The sequence below is a fragment of the Papilio machaon genome, chromosome 2 (assembly GCF_912999745.1).
Source record: "Papilio machaon chromosome 2, ilPapMach1.1, whole genome shotgun sequence".
Classification (NCBI taxonomy): Eukaryota; Metazoa; Arthropoda; class Insecta; order Lepidoptera; family Papilionidae; genus Papilio; species Papilio machaon.
Genome location: NC_059987.1, coordinates 3,638,252 through 3,654,848, shown reverse-complemented (window position 1 = coordinate 3,654,848; position 16,597 = coordinate 3,638,252). Strand labels below are relative to the sequence as shown.

The following is a 16,597-nucleotide window of genomic DNA, read 5'->3' as shown; positions in this document are numbered from 1 at the left end:
AAATCATAAATAATGTAAGTTGGAACATTTCGAAATTACAATTCTTTAGTTTTATTTTGTAGGCATATTGTAAGTCATAAATTCTATATGGTATTAAGTTGGTAGTTATGTAAATAACTGTATATATGTAGTAATGTCACTAAATTCCGGGATATGAATTTACTATTCATGTCAAATCCCAAGCAGCAAATGTAATTGATTTTTCTACAGCGCAGATTTTTACTAGAACTGTACTCATATCATTAATGACTAGAGTATGTTATAATTAAATCCATGGTTAATTAAAGAGTAAGCAATTGAAAGAAGAGATGGCAATCATTGACTGCCTAATAACTCTTCTTTATCTGAGATGTTGCATTGGAACACGACTCCTTTTTCTTTGAAGGTAAAAAACATAATTCTACATCTTATTTAAAATGTACAAAAGTCTTGAAGACAATTAAGAAATGAGTTGAACAAAGAGAATAACTGATAAAGCATATGCTAAGTGGCAATTAAGCACAATCTGCTCTTTGAAATATAGCGCACTTTATCAAAAAGAAACTTTTACAGTTAGCTGAAACGTTTTATTTTTCAATTAAACTATAATTTGGTATTTTAAAACCTGTACTAAAGTGTTTAATGTGTTGTATTTTATAATAATAAAAACTTTGGCTTCTGGGCCATTGATTTATAGGAGTTCAACAATATGGGACTTTTTACGAGGGTAATATAAGTCGTGAGTCGTGATCCTTTCCCAAGGGAATGTATACGTGTTTGTTACGTGCAACTTTATTTGCTTTAGTATTTTTGTTTTTATTTATTTGTATCGACCTAGTTTTATATTGATTTTTACTTTTTCATCTATTGTCTGTTAACTATATTTTTTACGTTATTAACAATTGCTTTTATTTAATTAAATCTGTTTTTAAATACATTTGATCCGGAAAATTCGTTTCAAACATTCTCCATTTTAGACTATACTACGTAGCAATGAATTTGGTGCAAGTGTTTGTCAATTTGCAGTTGTTAATTTGAAATGCAATTTTAATTTGGAAAGTCAATAGAGATAGAGGCGCGGCAATCGAACTACTCGCCGGTTATTCGTGACGTTTCAATTATTTATGACGTAGTACCGACGCTAATTAACCTCAATTAACACGTTGCTACAGACATTTCTAATTCATTTGATAACTCTAATGAGATATCTTGTGATTTATTACCCCCTCGCGGTAACTGGATTACTTCTTGGAATTAAAAAAAAATTCTCTTGCACAGTCGCATAAAATGCCTCTAGCTATATATGACTACTGGCTGGCTCTCAACTCTGTACGCTGAACTTAGCAATTCTGTCCGTGTGGAATAAAAAAAACTTACTAAGTAGCCTATGTGTATGTTCTGCATGTATGCTAAATTTCATCGAGATTAGTTGAGTCATTCAAGAGTTACCTTCAAACAGACATCCATCTAAACATTCGCATTAGTAAAAACAGAGGATTCAAATAATTTTAGTTACGTAGAGTATCACAGAAGTAAACTTTGACAGTATACACAAAGTCTATGTTAGTTTACTCTATAAAGATTAAATTGTTTTCAAAGCTTTTTGTTATAAATTTCCCCACAATGTTGCTCATAATCTCCTTGACTGCATCGGTAAATTGTTTTGGTTAGTTCATAAAAGCTACCTTAAGTGTATTTAAGGCTTTTACCGATACTCATATAACCAACCTTTCATAGTCGCTATGATATAAAAGGCAGCTTATTAATATATACTACATTTTTCACATTAAGGGATTCTAAATCTACACTAGAGAAAGTCAATGAAATTGTGCTGTAACTTCTGTAACTTCTGGAAACCCTAAAAAGGATTTTTTTCCAGCGCGGATTTATTCCGACTTCGGTGCTCTTTTTTTAAATCCGGCACAGTCAATAAGGAATAATACCTTTTTTTAAATCGCTAGAATGACGTATAAAACCTTGACAGATGACATTTCCGACTTCTGCTGCTGGCGCCATCTACTTGGAGCTTTCAGTTTTTCTCTCCATTCAAAAGATTTGTCATTTAATTAAGACGTCTGTTAACAGGAATACCAGAAGGGCAACTCTAATTTGGTGGTGGAGAACGCGGATATGAACAACGTGGTGTACATGTACCGCTGCCGCGACTCGGCGCTCACTGTGCGCGGCAAGATCAACGGCGTCGTACTCGACTCCTGCACCAAATGTGCCGTTGTCTTCGACAACCTCGTCTCCAGCGTTGAGTTCGTCAACTGCCAGTCTGTTCAGATGCAGGTTAGTATAATACGCATATTTTTGTCCTTTTATGTATTCTTACATCGCGTATCTTAACGATAAGTAGAAACAATTAGGAAAATGAATCAGGCATAATATTTGATGATTTCTTCTACTCATGGATTTTGTAACACTAGAAGGCGACTATTAGGAGGTACTTTCCCGTTGGGCCAATCGACCTACCTATCAATCGGCTAAATGGAACTTTTTGCCCATTGGGCCGATTGAATCCATAGAGTCAAAAAATATTCCCATTGGGCCGATTGATCTATTGTCCGATCGGCCAAACTGGATACATCCGATTGATTTATTCATGTTGTGGAAATTTTATCGCCTCGACTATTATTATAATGCCTGTGTGATAGTAACGAGTACAAACTATGATAAACAATTTTACAATGCCCTAATTCTATGACGTAATTTTAGGGTGAGTCTCTCATACAACGGTTGTCAACTCGCTAGGGTCCACAGTTATGTCCCAATTTATGACTAGCCTAATTATCATTTAAAACTAATTAATTATACGAAATGTTAATTATGAACTTAAAATGAGATATTCTTTGTATGTTTATAAAATAAAATACAAATTGTGTACTTGTTTATCGACAAATTTAATTAAACTTAATTATTCAAACACATTTCCCGATCCAGAATGCGACAGCTTTTGAAAACATGTAGTTTGTTGTCAGCTCGATGCATTAAAGTACGCATATAAATAAAACATTGATGTTTCCGAAAAATATTCCATACCCTGATTAATGCTTGTTTGCATTTTATGTAAGATTCTTCAAAATATGTATTCAGTCAACTATAGTTAGTACAAGTACACAGTGTGGTATTTCAAGCGATTGTATTTTTACAAAAACACTTTGAAGCACATGTTTGAGATTGTGTTGGTTCACTTAGACTTAGATTATGTTTGTATTGGGATATTTTTAAAGCGCTGAATAAAGACGCGCAAAGAATATTGAGCGCTTTGTGCTACACAGCGCTCACGCGAGCTTCGCGCTACGTCACCGTTATTGCGTCATATATTTTATAACACAATATCCTGTAGCCATCGAAGAAAATGTTCTCTTTTTCTGGAATAGCTGTTATTTATTATCCATTCAACGTACCCTAGACTATCGATTTACATTTTGAACCGTAGTTTCGCTTATTAATTTGCTAACTAGCCACTTGCTACTACAATTGAAAATTACACGATTAAGTAATTATTTTTATTCAAAGATACAAGTACAGTATCAAAATGCTTACTATTTGAGAGTTAATTATATTACGACAGTGGAGCGAGGTCACAAGAGGCGATATCGTTGCAGTCCCAGTCGTCGCCCGCCTCGCTCTTCACCTCCTGTATAGCGAGCTGGCTGCTGGTCTCTTCCGTCACCACGAACAGGTTGTTTGCGAGCCTTGGCCGACCCCATTCGCACTCGAGGCCTGCCTGCAGTCCCGACTGCAGCCCAGTCTGTAGCCCCGTCTGCAGCGCCACCTCGCCCTCGCCCGGCTCGTAGTACTCGCGAGACATGTCCATGTCCGCTGACTCCTGACACACGTTAATAACGTTAAAACAACCTACTAAAAAGTATTCGTTGATATAGGTTTATTCGTATAAATTTATACGATCGAATAAAGGTGTCGATTTTGTCTTTGCACACATACGAAGTTGTCCGTTTGACTAATTATTCACAACGACGCACTTATCAATTGCGCGAACTGAACCTATATCAGGTATCTTAAAGCTATGGTTTCTTTTCATTTGCTAACAAGTAACAGGTCTACAAGAACTTGGAAGGAATTGAATTGAATTGTAAGTCTTTATAGTGCAATTTTACCTGAAAACAATATGGTGAGTTGCGAAAGGCGTTGGGGTACCAGCTGATATCGCTGTCGGTGTCGGAGGAGTCACGCAATGGCGGCTTGCTGAAGTCGCCCATCGCCTCCTGCGACGCCAGCTCCATGTGGTTTGTGTCTATGTCCACTATCGCCAGTTTGCTGTTGATCACCATGTTCAACGTCTTTTGCCAGTCTTCTAGTAATTTCTTTATGTCTTCCATCTGAAAAGAACATGTTTATGTTCAATCCCATTGAGAAATGTATCAAAATAGGAAAATTTTAGCGTAATAAATCATTCCAAACCTTTCTTTTTAAGAGCGCTTGCTTCGAAGCTCTTCTGAGTCTTTTTTGTTTGATAAAATGTCTAAGATATGATACTTTGTAGACGTTGGTGACTTTGACTATTTTGACTTGACACTCCTTCTGACTCTCACTGGCAGATGAATAGACGCTTGCCGCGGGGCTAGAAGGCTCAGCGGGCACATACTCCCCGTACTCTCCGTACTCCCCGTACTCCCCGTACGTGTTCTCCGTTTCCACTTCCGATAACTTTGTTCGTTCTATCTTTAAATCCTTCATTAATTCGATTAGAATTTTTTGTTCTGAAAGGAAATGCACAATTGGTAACAGTTATATAGTATTTAAAAGGAATAATCTGGAATAGTTTGAGTTGTTTATGGTACATGAGCAAGGCTAAACACTGTACTGAAGTTTACTACTACTTCTGTATTCTGAGGTTGTGGTATTTCACATGACAAGTTTAAGCAAAAGTGTGTGGTTTTTGTTATTATACTTTCCGAGGTACGTTAAAGTCGCTGAGCGTCAAAACTCTTTAATAATTTTATAAATAGTGCACCTTGTTCGGGGTTGTTTTGCGCGTGTTGTGTATCAATGTCTGCTGCGAGTGCGTTGGATTCGGCAGCGCGGCGTAGGTCGTCGTCGTCTGCGAGCGCCTGACGCACGCGCGCTCGTACTCCGCGTAGTCGCTGCAATCCGCGCCGCAGCTCCTCCGACCTCTCCTTGTGTTCTGCCTCGCGCACGCTCAACTTTGTTGTTGCTACTTTCACCTATGTAACAACAACACATGCCTATCGCTGCTTAAACAATAAACTATTTCGTTTGCTACAAATAGTTTCGGAAGGATTCAGGGGACCGCTCGACTATCATGTAATGTTTAAAAATAAATTTATATTCAATTACTTTTCTTAGTTTTTGCGGATTCGTTATTTAAATGGATTTTCGAGTGTTACCTGTAGTTTAATGTCCTCAAACTCTTGTTGTTTTCGTTGTAAATGCTCTCTTTTCGATAGATAATAATTCTTCATGTATCTATACATAAACAACGATGTCGGTACGTATTTGAAAATAAAAACGACCTGCAAATGAAGTACGAAATGCATTTCTGTATTTACTCACCATTTTGCTGCTTAAAAATTTAATATAAAATCGTATTGAAACTGAGCACCGCTAAAGTAAATTTTTCAAATTCATTTTAAAGAACTAGAATAAATAGTACTAGCTTAAAAAAACAAGTTTGACACGAGTTTTCTGTGTTGAAGTGATATATGAGAACAATATCTTAAATATTTACATAATTTAGCGCAGCCAAAGAGAAATTCATCGCGTTTATAAAGTGCACTTACCACATTGACAAGCGTCAAGTTTGCGTAAAGAATATTAAGGCCATTAATGCATTGCGTTCCAAACGAGCCACGGTATTCGTCTATGATGGTTTCCATAAACTTCACCGTCTCCCATAGCCAGAGGGCCTTTTCGTCGGCCTCCTCCGTTGAGCTGTTGTCCACCGTCAGTATGTTCTGCAAATACAGCAACGCTAACACAACCGCTAACTTTACGAATAGAGCGAACATCTAAACTCAAAAAAAAATCACATGTTTGTACATAAATTTCTCAGTATAATTTTTTTTAACAAAATGTCAAAGACTTTGGATTGACATTGTTGTCAATGTCCCTTCTTTAAATGTTTCTTCTTTTTTTTTATGACAGATTCGTTCATTAAGATGGTATAGATTTTCCTTTGATGTAAAAAATGCTATTGTTATTTAAAAGGGTGAGAAACTATGTTTGCTAAATTAATTGGTTGAACTTATATTTAAAAATATGAAAAGTAATGAGTTAGTTGCGATGCGTTATGTTATTTCGTACGTACGTTTTTGGATTCCGATTAACGTACGCGTATTTATCCGTTTTAATTAATATGTTGTTTATTTAAAATATGTTTAATAATGTGAATAGGGAAATTTGGTATCATCTGCATACTCCCATGAGTTTAACTATATTAAATTAAACGTGTGAGTGTACTCACATTTTTTAATTATTTTGCTGTGATGTCCATATTTATAAGTTGTAATGTTTGTTGTTGCAGGTGCTGGGCAAAGTACCTACGATCTCCATCGACAAGACGGACGGCTGCCAGATCTACCTGTCGCAGGATTCGCTCGACGTTGAGATCGTCAGCTCCAAATCCTCGGAGATGAACGTGCTCGTGCCCAAAGCCAATGGCGATTACGTAAGTCCCATTTTTCCTTATACTCTGGTACCCTTTTTCTATTTGAAAGATTTTTTTATATGTCCAGTACTAATTCTATAAGCAATGTAGCAGCTTAGTGAAAAAAATTACAAAGATATCAACATATTAAATCAATTTACGGTTTTTCAATATTGAATTAATGGTCATGTCATATTTTCAGTCGGAGCACCCGATTCCGGAGCAGTTTAAGACGGTGCTGAACAAGCCGCCGACCGGACTTACCACCACGCCCGTTGAGAACAAGGGCTAAGCCCCCCATCGGCTAAGCCCCCACACCCGGAACTAAGCTCCAACGTCTAACTTTGGATCCTCATTTCAACAGCACGGTCTACTTTTAATATAAGATGGTTGTACACTCAATACGAACTAAGATTACGCAAATTCCCAACTAATAAAAAACTATACATCATTTCATTTTGGCATCTCTTCCTATATTTAGTTAGGGTAGAACACTGCATAATATCAGGTGAATGACTTTCTCTTTTGATGATAGAAAATGCTTTGAAATTAAATTCAAGTGTAATTAATGTTTAGTTTAAATTATGTAACTGTTCTATTCAATATTTAATATGTTTATTTTCTCACTACAAACTAAAAAAATAACTTTTAAGAACAATTTGCGTAATCTTGAATAATTCCAGTTGACGTTGTTTGTATTCAGAAAAAGCACAAAATAACATTAACCCCTTAATAAAATAAGTTTCCGGATGTGTGAAAACGATTTAGTACTTCTATGTTCGTTTGTTGCTCACTTCGCTCCATCTTTAGCATTTAAGATATAAATCTAAATAATGACGTAGACATAACTTTAATTCATGTATTTACTCGCCCAATCTATTTAATGTTCCTCGTATTCGATTAATTCATTTTTTTTATAATACATTTTTTTTACTAACAGACATTTTAACACAATAAATCAGATTGGATTTTTCATATAGATCTAATCTTAAATTCTCACTGTTCTGTTCCTTTCTGAAAATAATTACAACATGTTTTATGTGAATGTTTAGCAATGTGAACACACGGATTGAAACATCGGCCTGTCTATATTGTTTCTTTATGTCCGTCTAGTGTTGCCAGCTCGCCAAACCTACAAGCCGGACAGACCAGCCAGTTTGGCCGGACATTTGGGTAGAAAGGTCGGACATCCTATATTATTTAGGATTTTGTCTCAGTATTGATAGGTACACTTTCGTTTGGGACATGTAAAAAGCCGGACACGAAATCAAAAAGCTTACATATGTCCGGCTGTATCCGGACGCCTGGCAACGCTATGTCCGTTTATGTGTCTGTGTGTAGTTCTGATCTATTTGCGATACCGCTAGGTATATATTAAGGATAGCTTAATTAAGAGTGTGACGTCACGAGTTTGATATTAAAACAAAGCTCTTTGCATTTTTACTTGTATATTTATTGGCTGTAACTACAATAGATTGAAATATAAACCCCGGATTAACGTAACCGTATTTGGGCGTATTTCTAGTATTAATCACTTTCTATTTATAATAATTGTCTTTGTGTATCGTTAAATTATAAAATCCGACACTTTTCATTCGTACTAATAATTTAATGTTCATGTCGAAGCTATGTTAGTACGCTATTTACATATAGTAATCAGTTTTCGTAACAATAATTTTATTAATATAACAATGTGACATTATTTATTACGCCATTCTTATTTGAAGTTTATATTTTTTAATTTATTTGTGGAGAGATTAAAATAATTTTTAAGATTTATGACTTTTTTATTTCATATCCCTACTTATATCTGTCGTAATAAATAAAACAAATTTTTCAAAGGTTCATTTTATTTAGATCATGGATTACGTCGTCCATTTGAATAGAAATAGCTCAAACGGAAAAGGTTATCCATACAATTGTAATAAATAGATTTTAAATAGGTGTTTAACAGTTAAATATGAAGAGATTTGACTGGGCTCCTTTAATTTACAAACTATATATACAATGCCCACATTCTGTATGGCTTTAGTGGTTTTGAGATTACTATTTCAAAGATATGTGGTATGAGACTGTAGCTTTAGTCGAAATATAACTTAATGCTTACAATGCAAATCAGTCTAAGTCAAAAAAAATATTCTACATTTAAGTACTGGCTTATACATTACAATTTGCTCTTTACATACACTAAAAGGGACGAAAAGTTTTTTGTTACACTTTGTCCTAATATTAGTTTCGTCCTAGTAATCAATCAGGGTCAATACTAGAACTGTTGAGTGCAGCGTAGTTACAATTCGATTCATCGCTACCATCAGAACATTCTAGAAAGCCGTTACATACACTGGATGTCGGCAGGCACTCTCCCAGTGGACATCTGAAACCTTTACACGTATCGAAGTACGCGCGTCTTCTGTTCTCTGCTGTCTCCAAGTCGGCATAGAAGTCTTCGTTTGATTTGTTTTCGTTGTCTTCCTTGAAGGTATCGTTCTTGTTGCGTGGCGTATATTTGTCTATAACGCTGTCGACCCACTCGATGTAGTTGGAGACTTTAGTGTAGACGCCGGGACGATTCGCGCGTGCGCATCCGTACCCGTTGCTTGTCACACCGTAGATATACCATTTGCCATCCTCCTGAAATAATACGATAAACCTTGAATAATGTTTATTCTTGAAATCTGATTATTTCTAGATGAGATATTTTAATAAAATTTAGTGCCGTTGGTAATGCACTGACCTGGCACATGAGCGGTCCGCCGGAGTCCCCGAGGCAGGCGTCGCGACCGCCGCGCTCGTAGCCCGCGCAGAACATGTCCTCGGTGACGCGGTAGAGCGGCAGCAGTCGCGTGCGCCGACGGCACTCCGCCGTCGATATCACCGGCAGCTCCACTTCCTGCAGCGTGTCCGCTGGCAAACAATTACAATTAGTTTTAAACAACGTCACAGTTCAAGAATCACAATAGGAAGCGGCTACAAAGCTTCATTGATAGAGAAGTTGGTATGATATCAGTAGTCGAAGTACTTACGAAAGACCCGTTCATGTTCGTAAAGCTGTCCCCAACCGACGACGCTGCAGTGGGTGCCGGCAGGCGGGGGCGCGCGCGCCGGTGGCAGACAGGCAGGGCGCAGCCGCGCGTGTAGCTGCAGCCGGTCGACGCGCAGCAGCGCTATGTCGTTACGGAAGCCGCGTGCCGCGTACCGCGGATGCAGTACCAGCTGCCGGACACGAGCCACGCGTTCCCACGGCCCGCGCGGCCAAGCCCCGCGTCTCAGTGCTCCCAGGCGCGCCACCCAGTGTGCTTCCGTCGCTCTATATAAATTGATATTTCAATAAAGTAAGGAGTTGAAAAGGTGGGACTAATTCGACTATTAACAAGTAATTCTTACTGGTAGAAGCAATGACTGGCGGAGAGCAGCCACTGGTCAGCGATGAGCGTGGCGCCGCACTGGAAGTCGCCGTCGCGATAGAGCGCCGCCTGCCAGGGCCAGGCGCCCGCTGCTGCACCGCCGCCGCCCACCACCCTGCCCCACCGCACGCGCTCGTCAGTTACACGCCTACCCAACACACCAGGCCTCACGTACACCATACGCCGGACACCAAATATTGTAGGCCGTGTATTTTTAACATCGGTGAACCCAAATGTACCAGCTATTATGTTACAGATTGGATCGAGTCAAGCGTGCCTCCTGGCTCCTTTCCTCCTTTTTCTACTCCCCTTCCCGTAGACTTGGTCTATATTAAATGTATTACAGACCTTTGTAGATGATGTGTAGCATTAGATTTATAGCTATTTACCGGGGCTGTTGCACGTCAGCGTGCGGCCGCACTCCACAGGCAAGGTCCTGACAGCGCACGCGCAGCGCGCGGCGACGCGGACACTGGGCGCGCCGGAACGTCAGCCTGGTGTCGGCAGCGCGCGCCTCCGCGTTGTGCCATACCTCCCAGTACCCAACCGTGCTTATGATGCGACCTTCACGCGCCTCCCGGGACCACCTTGATCCACTAAAGTCAAAATGCAGAAAAATTAAATTAAGTAATGGCCAATGTAATATATAACTTAGTATGTTATTTATTCATGTGGTTACAAATTATATATAGCATATTAAAAATATGATTGCACCTTACCTGAACGTCATAGCGCGACAGATTGCTCTACCAAGATCAGGTAATTGCAGAGAACTATGAGCTTCAGCTACAACGTCCGCAAAGTTCTCCACGCACAAGCGACCCCATTCACCGCGTTTCCGAACCATTACGAACCCTAGAGAATATTACTTATTTTACTAAATAAAAAAACACCACAAATATCTAACATGTATTTAAATTAACTATTAATCTTTACCTTCCTCATTATATGGTACAACTTCGTTATCTTCAATTTCATCAGATAAAGCGACGCAAGTTTTTTCATCATCACCGAGAGGACAATCAGGTGTTCCATCACAAACCCGTGACATGTCTATACACTGTCGCGCATTGGAGCAAACGTATTGATTTTCGTTACACCACTCTGAAAAAAAAAAGTTTACTTTAGATTTTGAATATTTCTCATTTAAAGTTTCAATTTTAATAAAACCTTACCACATTTATTTTCATCGGAGTAATCCCAGCAGTCTACAATTCCATCACAGATCTTTGCTTGTGAGAATTCTGCACGCAGGTAGTCGGCGCAGGAACACGCCCGCTCGTCTTCTCCGCCCGGACAATCCATGAGGCGATTACATCTGGATGTATTTGGTAAACAAAGTCCACTTGGACACCGGAATGACGTCGCATTACTGCAATCTTTAAAAAATTGTAAATATAGTTTGCAGATCATAAATTATATCAAATTCATTTGCAAATTTTATTTATGTTATGTTTACCTTCTTCAACATCATTCACTTCTTCTATTTCCTTCAGTGGTTTGAATTGTGGTTTGTTGTGAGTTTTTTCTGGTACATTGAAGCTATTATCCTCTTGCTTTGAAGGTTGTGTTTTGTGATAAGTTTTCGTCAATATTTTGAATCCAGCCTGATTTAGTGTGTAGCTTGATGGTATAGCTTTAGTTGATATTACTCCTCCGGGACGACGAAATAAACTGCTGTTACTGTAGTCTGTAATTGAGGCTAGACTTGCTAACTGTTTCAATTTTTCAAATGTTAGGGTATTTGATTGATTTATGGGAATTTCTAAAACGACATCTGGTTCTAGAGCTAGTTCATAAGCTGGAAGGTTTTTAGTTTTGTTCGCTTGCTTACTGCTAACACTTCCAGTTACGTGGTAGGACACTCTATATGTTCCCTCAGGAATAGTTTTGTCGCTTGAAAACTTGTCCGGAGAAAAATATTCATCGCTTAGTGTCGAAGGTCCTAAATCACTGCTAGATTTAGGAAATCTATTATTAGTAATTGGAATGTTGGTCCCAATATTTATGTTATCAGGCATACTTGCAATCACTTCATGATTCACTGTTTCGTATGCATCATTATCGGCAGAAGTTGTCATTTCCAAAGTGTCTTCATCAACGCTAGTTTTATTAAAGGCAGGTATATAATTTTCTGTATTTAATTCTTCAATTAGTTTTTGAGCCTGAACTGCATTATTAAAAAAACTACGCAAGTTTTCTTTAACTTGCTGTTCATTTTTTATCTTTGGTCTAGGTCTTAGAGGTCTATTTACGCCTAAATTTGATTTTACAGGCATTAAAGTTATCACTCTAGCTGTGGTAGTTTCGATTTCTTCTTCAGGAATTACTTCAACAGATCCCCTTATTTCAATAGGATCGTTATCATCTACATCAACTACTTTATCCACTACTGGAGTTGACGAAGTGGGTGCTAAGTTCTCCGGTTTTTTTGTGCTTTGCGCATATTTCTTAATAAGATCTGTTAAATTTCTCAATATAGAAATTTTGCTTGGAAACTTTGGTGTTGTATTTGGGAAAGTAGCATCATTTCTTGTTATAATCGCTTGTAAGGTATCGTTGTAAAATTTTTCTGGAGAATTTTTTGCAAAAGTGTCATTATCGTTTGTCGATGTATTTACCAACTCCCAAGTATGATATGGAGCATCTGTTGTTGGAATGATTGAAACTTTGTCGTTAGGGCGACGAGTAGTATTTTCTTTGATAGTGTGCTTTTCTGTTGTAATCGTCGCTTTGGTAGTATTAGTTTGAGATTTAGATGTCGTAGTAGATGTGATTGTCGTGGTTGCTTCAGTAGTGCTAGTTGTAGTAGAAGTAGTAGTGCTTGAGATAGTTAAATTATGTATCTTTAATATTGACGTTCCATCAATCGAAACTCTTTCTGTACTATTATCTTGCGGGCCCGGTCGTAAAACATTTATCATCGCTGATGTTGTTTTATCCTTTGGTGGTCGCATAATAGGTTTACCGTCATCGACATCGTCGAAATTACTTTCTTTCATATTTTGTTTAGCGTCACCAATTTTGTCAACTGGTAAAGGAAAAGGTTTTGGGTACATTGACCCGAGCGTTTCCAAATCTTTAAGTGGTGGAGCAAACGTCGGCAGAGTGAAACTAGTATAAACTGGGCTAGGGACATATATGTCTGCTGCTAAGTTTGGATCTATGTTATATAAACCAGATGGTCTTCGTGTGGTTTTATCTGTGTAATGTATTGGTGGAATTGGACTTAACATGCTTTCCAGCATTGAAATATCTTCAACAACTTCTGCAACTCCGATTCGATCTTTCGCAGTAGGTTCACTTGCTGTTTCTGTACCTTGAGTTGTTTGTTTGCTTGAAGTTGTTTCATAATATGGCCTTGTTATTGGACGCCAAGGTTCATTATCAATTACATGTGGCACTGTAAATAGTGTATCTATTTTCGGTAAATCTTTATCATGATTATCATTGGTCAGGAGATCAAACAATATTTGTGAAACATTAACCGTTGTAGTTTGCACAGTCGTGGTCGAAGTTGTTGTCGATGGTGTCGTAGATCTGGTTGGAGGTCTTTTCGTAGTTTTAAAACTTGTTTCCGGTTTTTGTGTCGAAGTTGTTCTTGTTTTTATTCCTAGATTGGACATTATTGTAAATGGTTTCAGTTTGGATGTAGATAAAGCGGCGGTTGTTGCTTTAGTAATTGGTGGTTGAGTTATTGTTATTTTTGTCGTTGGTGCTTTAGTTGTTGTAGTTGATTTTACCGGTACCGGCTTATGACTGAGTTTTTCGTCACGTTTTGCAGGTACGTTGCTATGTTTATTTTCTGTTATATCTGCTTCTGTTTTTGTTATTTGGAAGGAACCTTGTACGACTGGAATGTTTTCAGTATCTATATCGGGTTCATCCGGATCTCTTTTCTTTGAAGGTTGATTGGGTTTAACGGTAGTCTTCCGGACAACACCTATCCTGCTTTGGAGGGTCTTATCACTTCCGTTTTGGTTCGATAATTGTTTAGGTTGATAACTTGCTAAAGTTTCATTTAAGGCTTCCATTACTTGCGACTCTGAATGATACGTATGCTTTAAATCTCTTTTTATTGCTATGCTATTTATATCTATTTTTATTTGTCCAAATGAAGGTTGCTTAGATAATAAATCCTGAACTATTATATTCTTAAGAGAATCTTCTATATTCGATACAGAACTGAAAAAAATTACATTTAACTATAAAATCTTCTAATATATTTCACTAAATATTTATCGAACTGGATTTTATTGTTTTAAATTCAATTATTACGGGTCATAAGAATTAGAAATACCTTGGTATTTTTCTTCTATCCAAGTATATTCTGAAGTGCACATCTAATTTTCTATCGCCAAAGCCGGTGACCATAGCGCCAACGAAGGCCTGTCGCAGGGCTGAGGGCGCGGCGAGCGCCTGCCGTAGCCCCACGCTGTAGCGTCGCGCGCGCTCGTTCCACGCGGGGCTGCCGGGCACGCCCCCATACACGTCACCCCGCGTCACACGGAAGTTACCCTCGAATGTCATTATTGCTGAAAATAAAACACCAATATCTTACTTACCAAAAATGTTTTCCTTATCAAAAATTTTATGTTTGGTTTCGGGTGTTAAATGTTACCACGATTTATATTTGATGTTTTTAAAACATGACTATTCATGTACTAAAAATAAGTTAGACTCACGTTCTCCGTTGTCAGGTCTGAGGGCGCCCATGTAGAAGGCTAGTGCGGCGACGGCGAGCACGGCCACGGCGGCCAGCAGCGCGCCCGCCACCAGTGCCGCGGAGCATAACCCTCCGCCTCGCGCACCGTGCCCTGCGCCGCTAACGGGCAGGCGCGGGTAGCCCCCGCCCGCGAACCGATACTCGCTCTGTAACACAGACTACTCGGATAAGGAATAATTTTCTATTTGTTGTTTATAACAGGACTTTTTTGTAGGACTTGTTGTAATTTTTGGATAGAGTAGTACCAGTTTGACCATAACACACTATTTTATTACACTTACGTTGCAAAAGTAAATTCAGATTGGCGTCGAAGACACAACGCCTAAAGCTTACTCATATCCGATTTTCTCCGAATTTCTACATATTTAAATGTAATCCAATATTGTTTTCAATTTTGGTATATTACATTTCAACAATCATAAATACATATCGAATCTTCCAATCGTAAACCTTAAATGCAAATCTGCTTTTATTGTGTGCGAATTCACCGTCGGTATCATTAGGGCCGTGCGATTTAGTGCCATCATTACCGATCCGATGAGCCGGCATCAGGCATCCCGCGCCGGTCGCGGTGGTCAAAGCCTCCACACACCGCACCCTCCGCGAACCCCCAGCGACGCTAATCACCCACCATAAAACACCCAATCAAACCTTCAAGAATGCGCCGACATCGAGTAGAATAAAGAAGTAAATACGATTAAAGGAACAAGAAAGAAATCCTTGCAGTTGAATGTAGCACAATATATCGAAGTGGACGTTACAATAATTTGAAGTAAACAACTATTGTTTTAATCTTTTATTCAATAAAATGACTTAAAAAGTTTCAAAAATAACTGTGATCATTTAAAGTGTTCATGTTTAGTAGTACCAGACTACGAATCCGATATCAAAGAAGGCTTTTTTGAAGCCTCAATGACATATAATTAGTATCGCAAAAATGTTACGGTGTTAGTAGACGCATTAAAAAAAAATTTACAAAACATGAAATAATTTTCTTTCTGACTGTCCTCACTTTTATCATATGTGAGTTCGCATGAGAAATATACCACATTGTTTAAAAGATTCCTTCCCCTTTTACAAATTGTTTTAAATTGCGTAGGAACGATCCAACCAGTACGTTACCGCAGATTTGATCGTTCCTAAGCGTGTGTGTTCCTAAATATTTTAAGAACATTATTTACAAGACAAGGCCCGAATTAAGATGAGACAAAAATCTCTGGTCGGTGCTTTTTCGTTCGCATAATTACACGGTGGAAGCGGCTATCATTAAAAAACGTTTCGCATTTTATATACAAAGAATGAGGGACAGCTCACATGGAGATAGCCACTTATGTAACATTGTACACTTAAAAAATACTGAGTACAGTGAAATAATACTCATTATCTTACTGGTTATGCTTAAGAAGTGGTGTATTCTGCAAGGTATGAAGTGTAAACCGTTTAATTACCAAAAAATAACAGGTAGATCTATAGCATTAGATAGGAGTATTAGAGACCACATTTTTTTAAGTGTGATTCGATACATGGTTATTATTGGTACAAAAAAAACGTTTGTCATCAATTGATTAATATAAGTAAACTTTCTTAATTAATTATTATTATTTTTTTATAAATTCTATGGCATTCAACGTGACGCGGTCACACGTAGAGGCTTGTTCAAGTCACACAGCTACGGCCTCCCTTATCGCAATTATTGTTTATTTATTTATCGTGTTGGAGCGACATCCGTCCCGTAATTACATACCATTTTAAATGAAGAATTGCGTAATGAGGTCCTCGAACCTGACGCAATTGCGGTGATGACTTGAAAGTGGAAATGTACTCCGATCTTTATTACAATGATACCTTATGATA

General features: G+C 38.1%; 3 protein-coding genes across 5 annotated transcripts in view; 1 reads left to right on the top strand and 2 right to left on the bottom strand.

Annotated features, from left to right (window-relative positions):
* The window catches only part of LOC106717640 (adenylyl cyclase-associated protein 2), a 29,763-nt gene extending 22,696 nt beyond the window's left edge, over positions 1-7,067 (top strand). For both annotated transcript variants that reach the window (XM_014511538.2, XM_014511539.2), the window contains exons 7-9: positions 2,065-2,271; positions 6,491-6,634; positions 6,816-7,067. In XM_014511538.2, coding sequence (XP_014367024.2) covers positions 2,065-2,271; positions 6,491-6,634; positions 6,816-6,905 — 441 coding nt within the window. In that variant the 3' untranslated portion in view covers positions 6,906-7,067. The remainder of the gene's footprint in view (positions 1-2,064; positions 2,272-6,490; positions 6,635-6,815) is intronic.
* On the bottom strand, positions 3,524-6,010 carry LOC106717642. The gene is made up of 6 exons (XM_014511540.2): positions 5,748-6,010; positions 5,355-5,480; positions 4,961-5,171; positions 4,408-4,706; positions 4,104-4,325; positions 3,524-3,814 (listed from the first exon to the last, which is right to left on the bottom strand). The coding sequence occupies exons 1-6, from the start codon at positions 5,973-5,975 to the stop codon at positions 3,548-3,550; spliced, it is 1,353 nt and encodes a 450-aa protein (XP_014367026.2). The 5' UTR covers positions 5,976-6,010; the 3' UTR covers positions 3,524-3,547.
* Positions 7,068-8,436: 1,369 nt separating the features above from the next.
* Positions 8,437-16,597, bottom strand: part of LOC106717643 — a 43,110-nt gene continuing 34,949 nt past the window's right edge. Inside the window, exons 3-13 of one of the 2 annotated variants that reach the window (XM_014511541.2) lie at positions 14,703-14,901; positions 14,318-14,552; positions 11,477-14,202; positions 11,193-11,396; positions 10,954-11,121; positions 10,737-10,872; positions 10,407-10,613; positions 9,998-10,165; positions 9,637-9,920; positions 9,348-9,517; positions 8,437-9,244 (exon numbers count right to left, since the gene is read on the bottom strand). In XM_014511541.2, coding sequence (XP_014367027.2) covers positions 8,861-9,244; positions 9,348-9,517; positions 9,637-9,920; positions 9,998-10,165; positions 10,407-10,613; positions 10,737-10,872; positions 10,954-11,121; positions 11,193-11,396; positions 11,477-14,202; positions 14,318-14,552; positions 14,703-14,901 — 4,881 coding nt within the window. In that variant the 3' untranslated portion in view covers positions 8,437-8,860. The remainder of the gene's footprint in view (positions 9,245-9,347; positions 9,518-9,636; positions 9,921-9,997; positions 10,166-10,406; positions 10,614-10,736; positions 10,873-10,953; positions 11,122-11,192; positions 11,397-11,476; positions 14,203-14,317; positions 14,553-14,702; positions 14,902-16,597) is intronic. The other variant, XM_014511542.2, reaches the window with a different exon arrangement.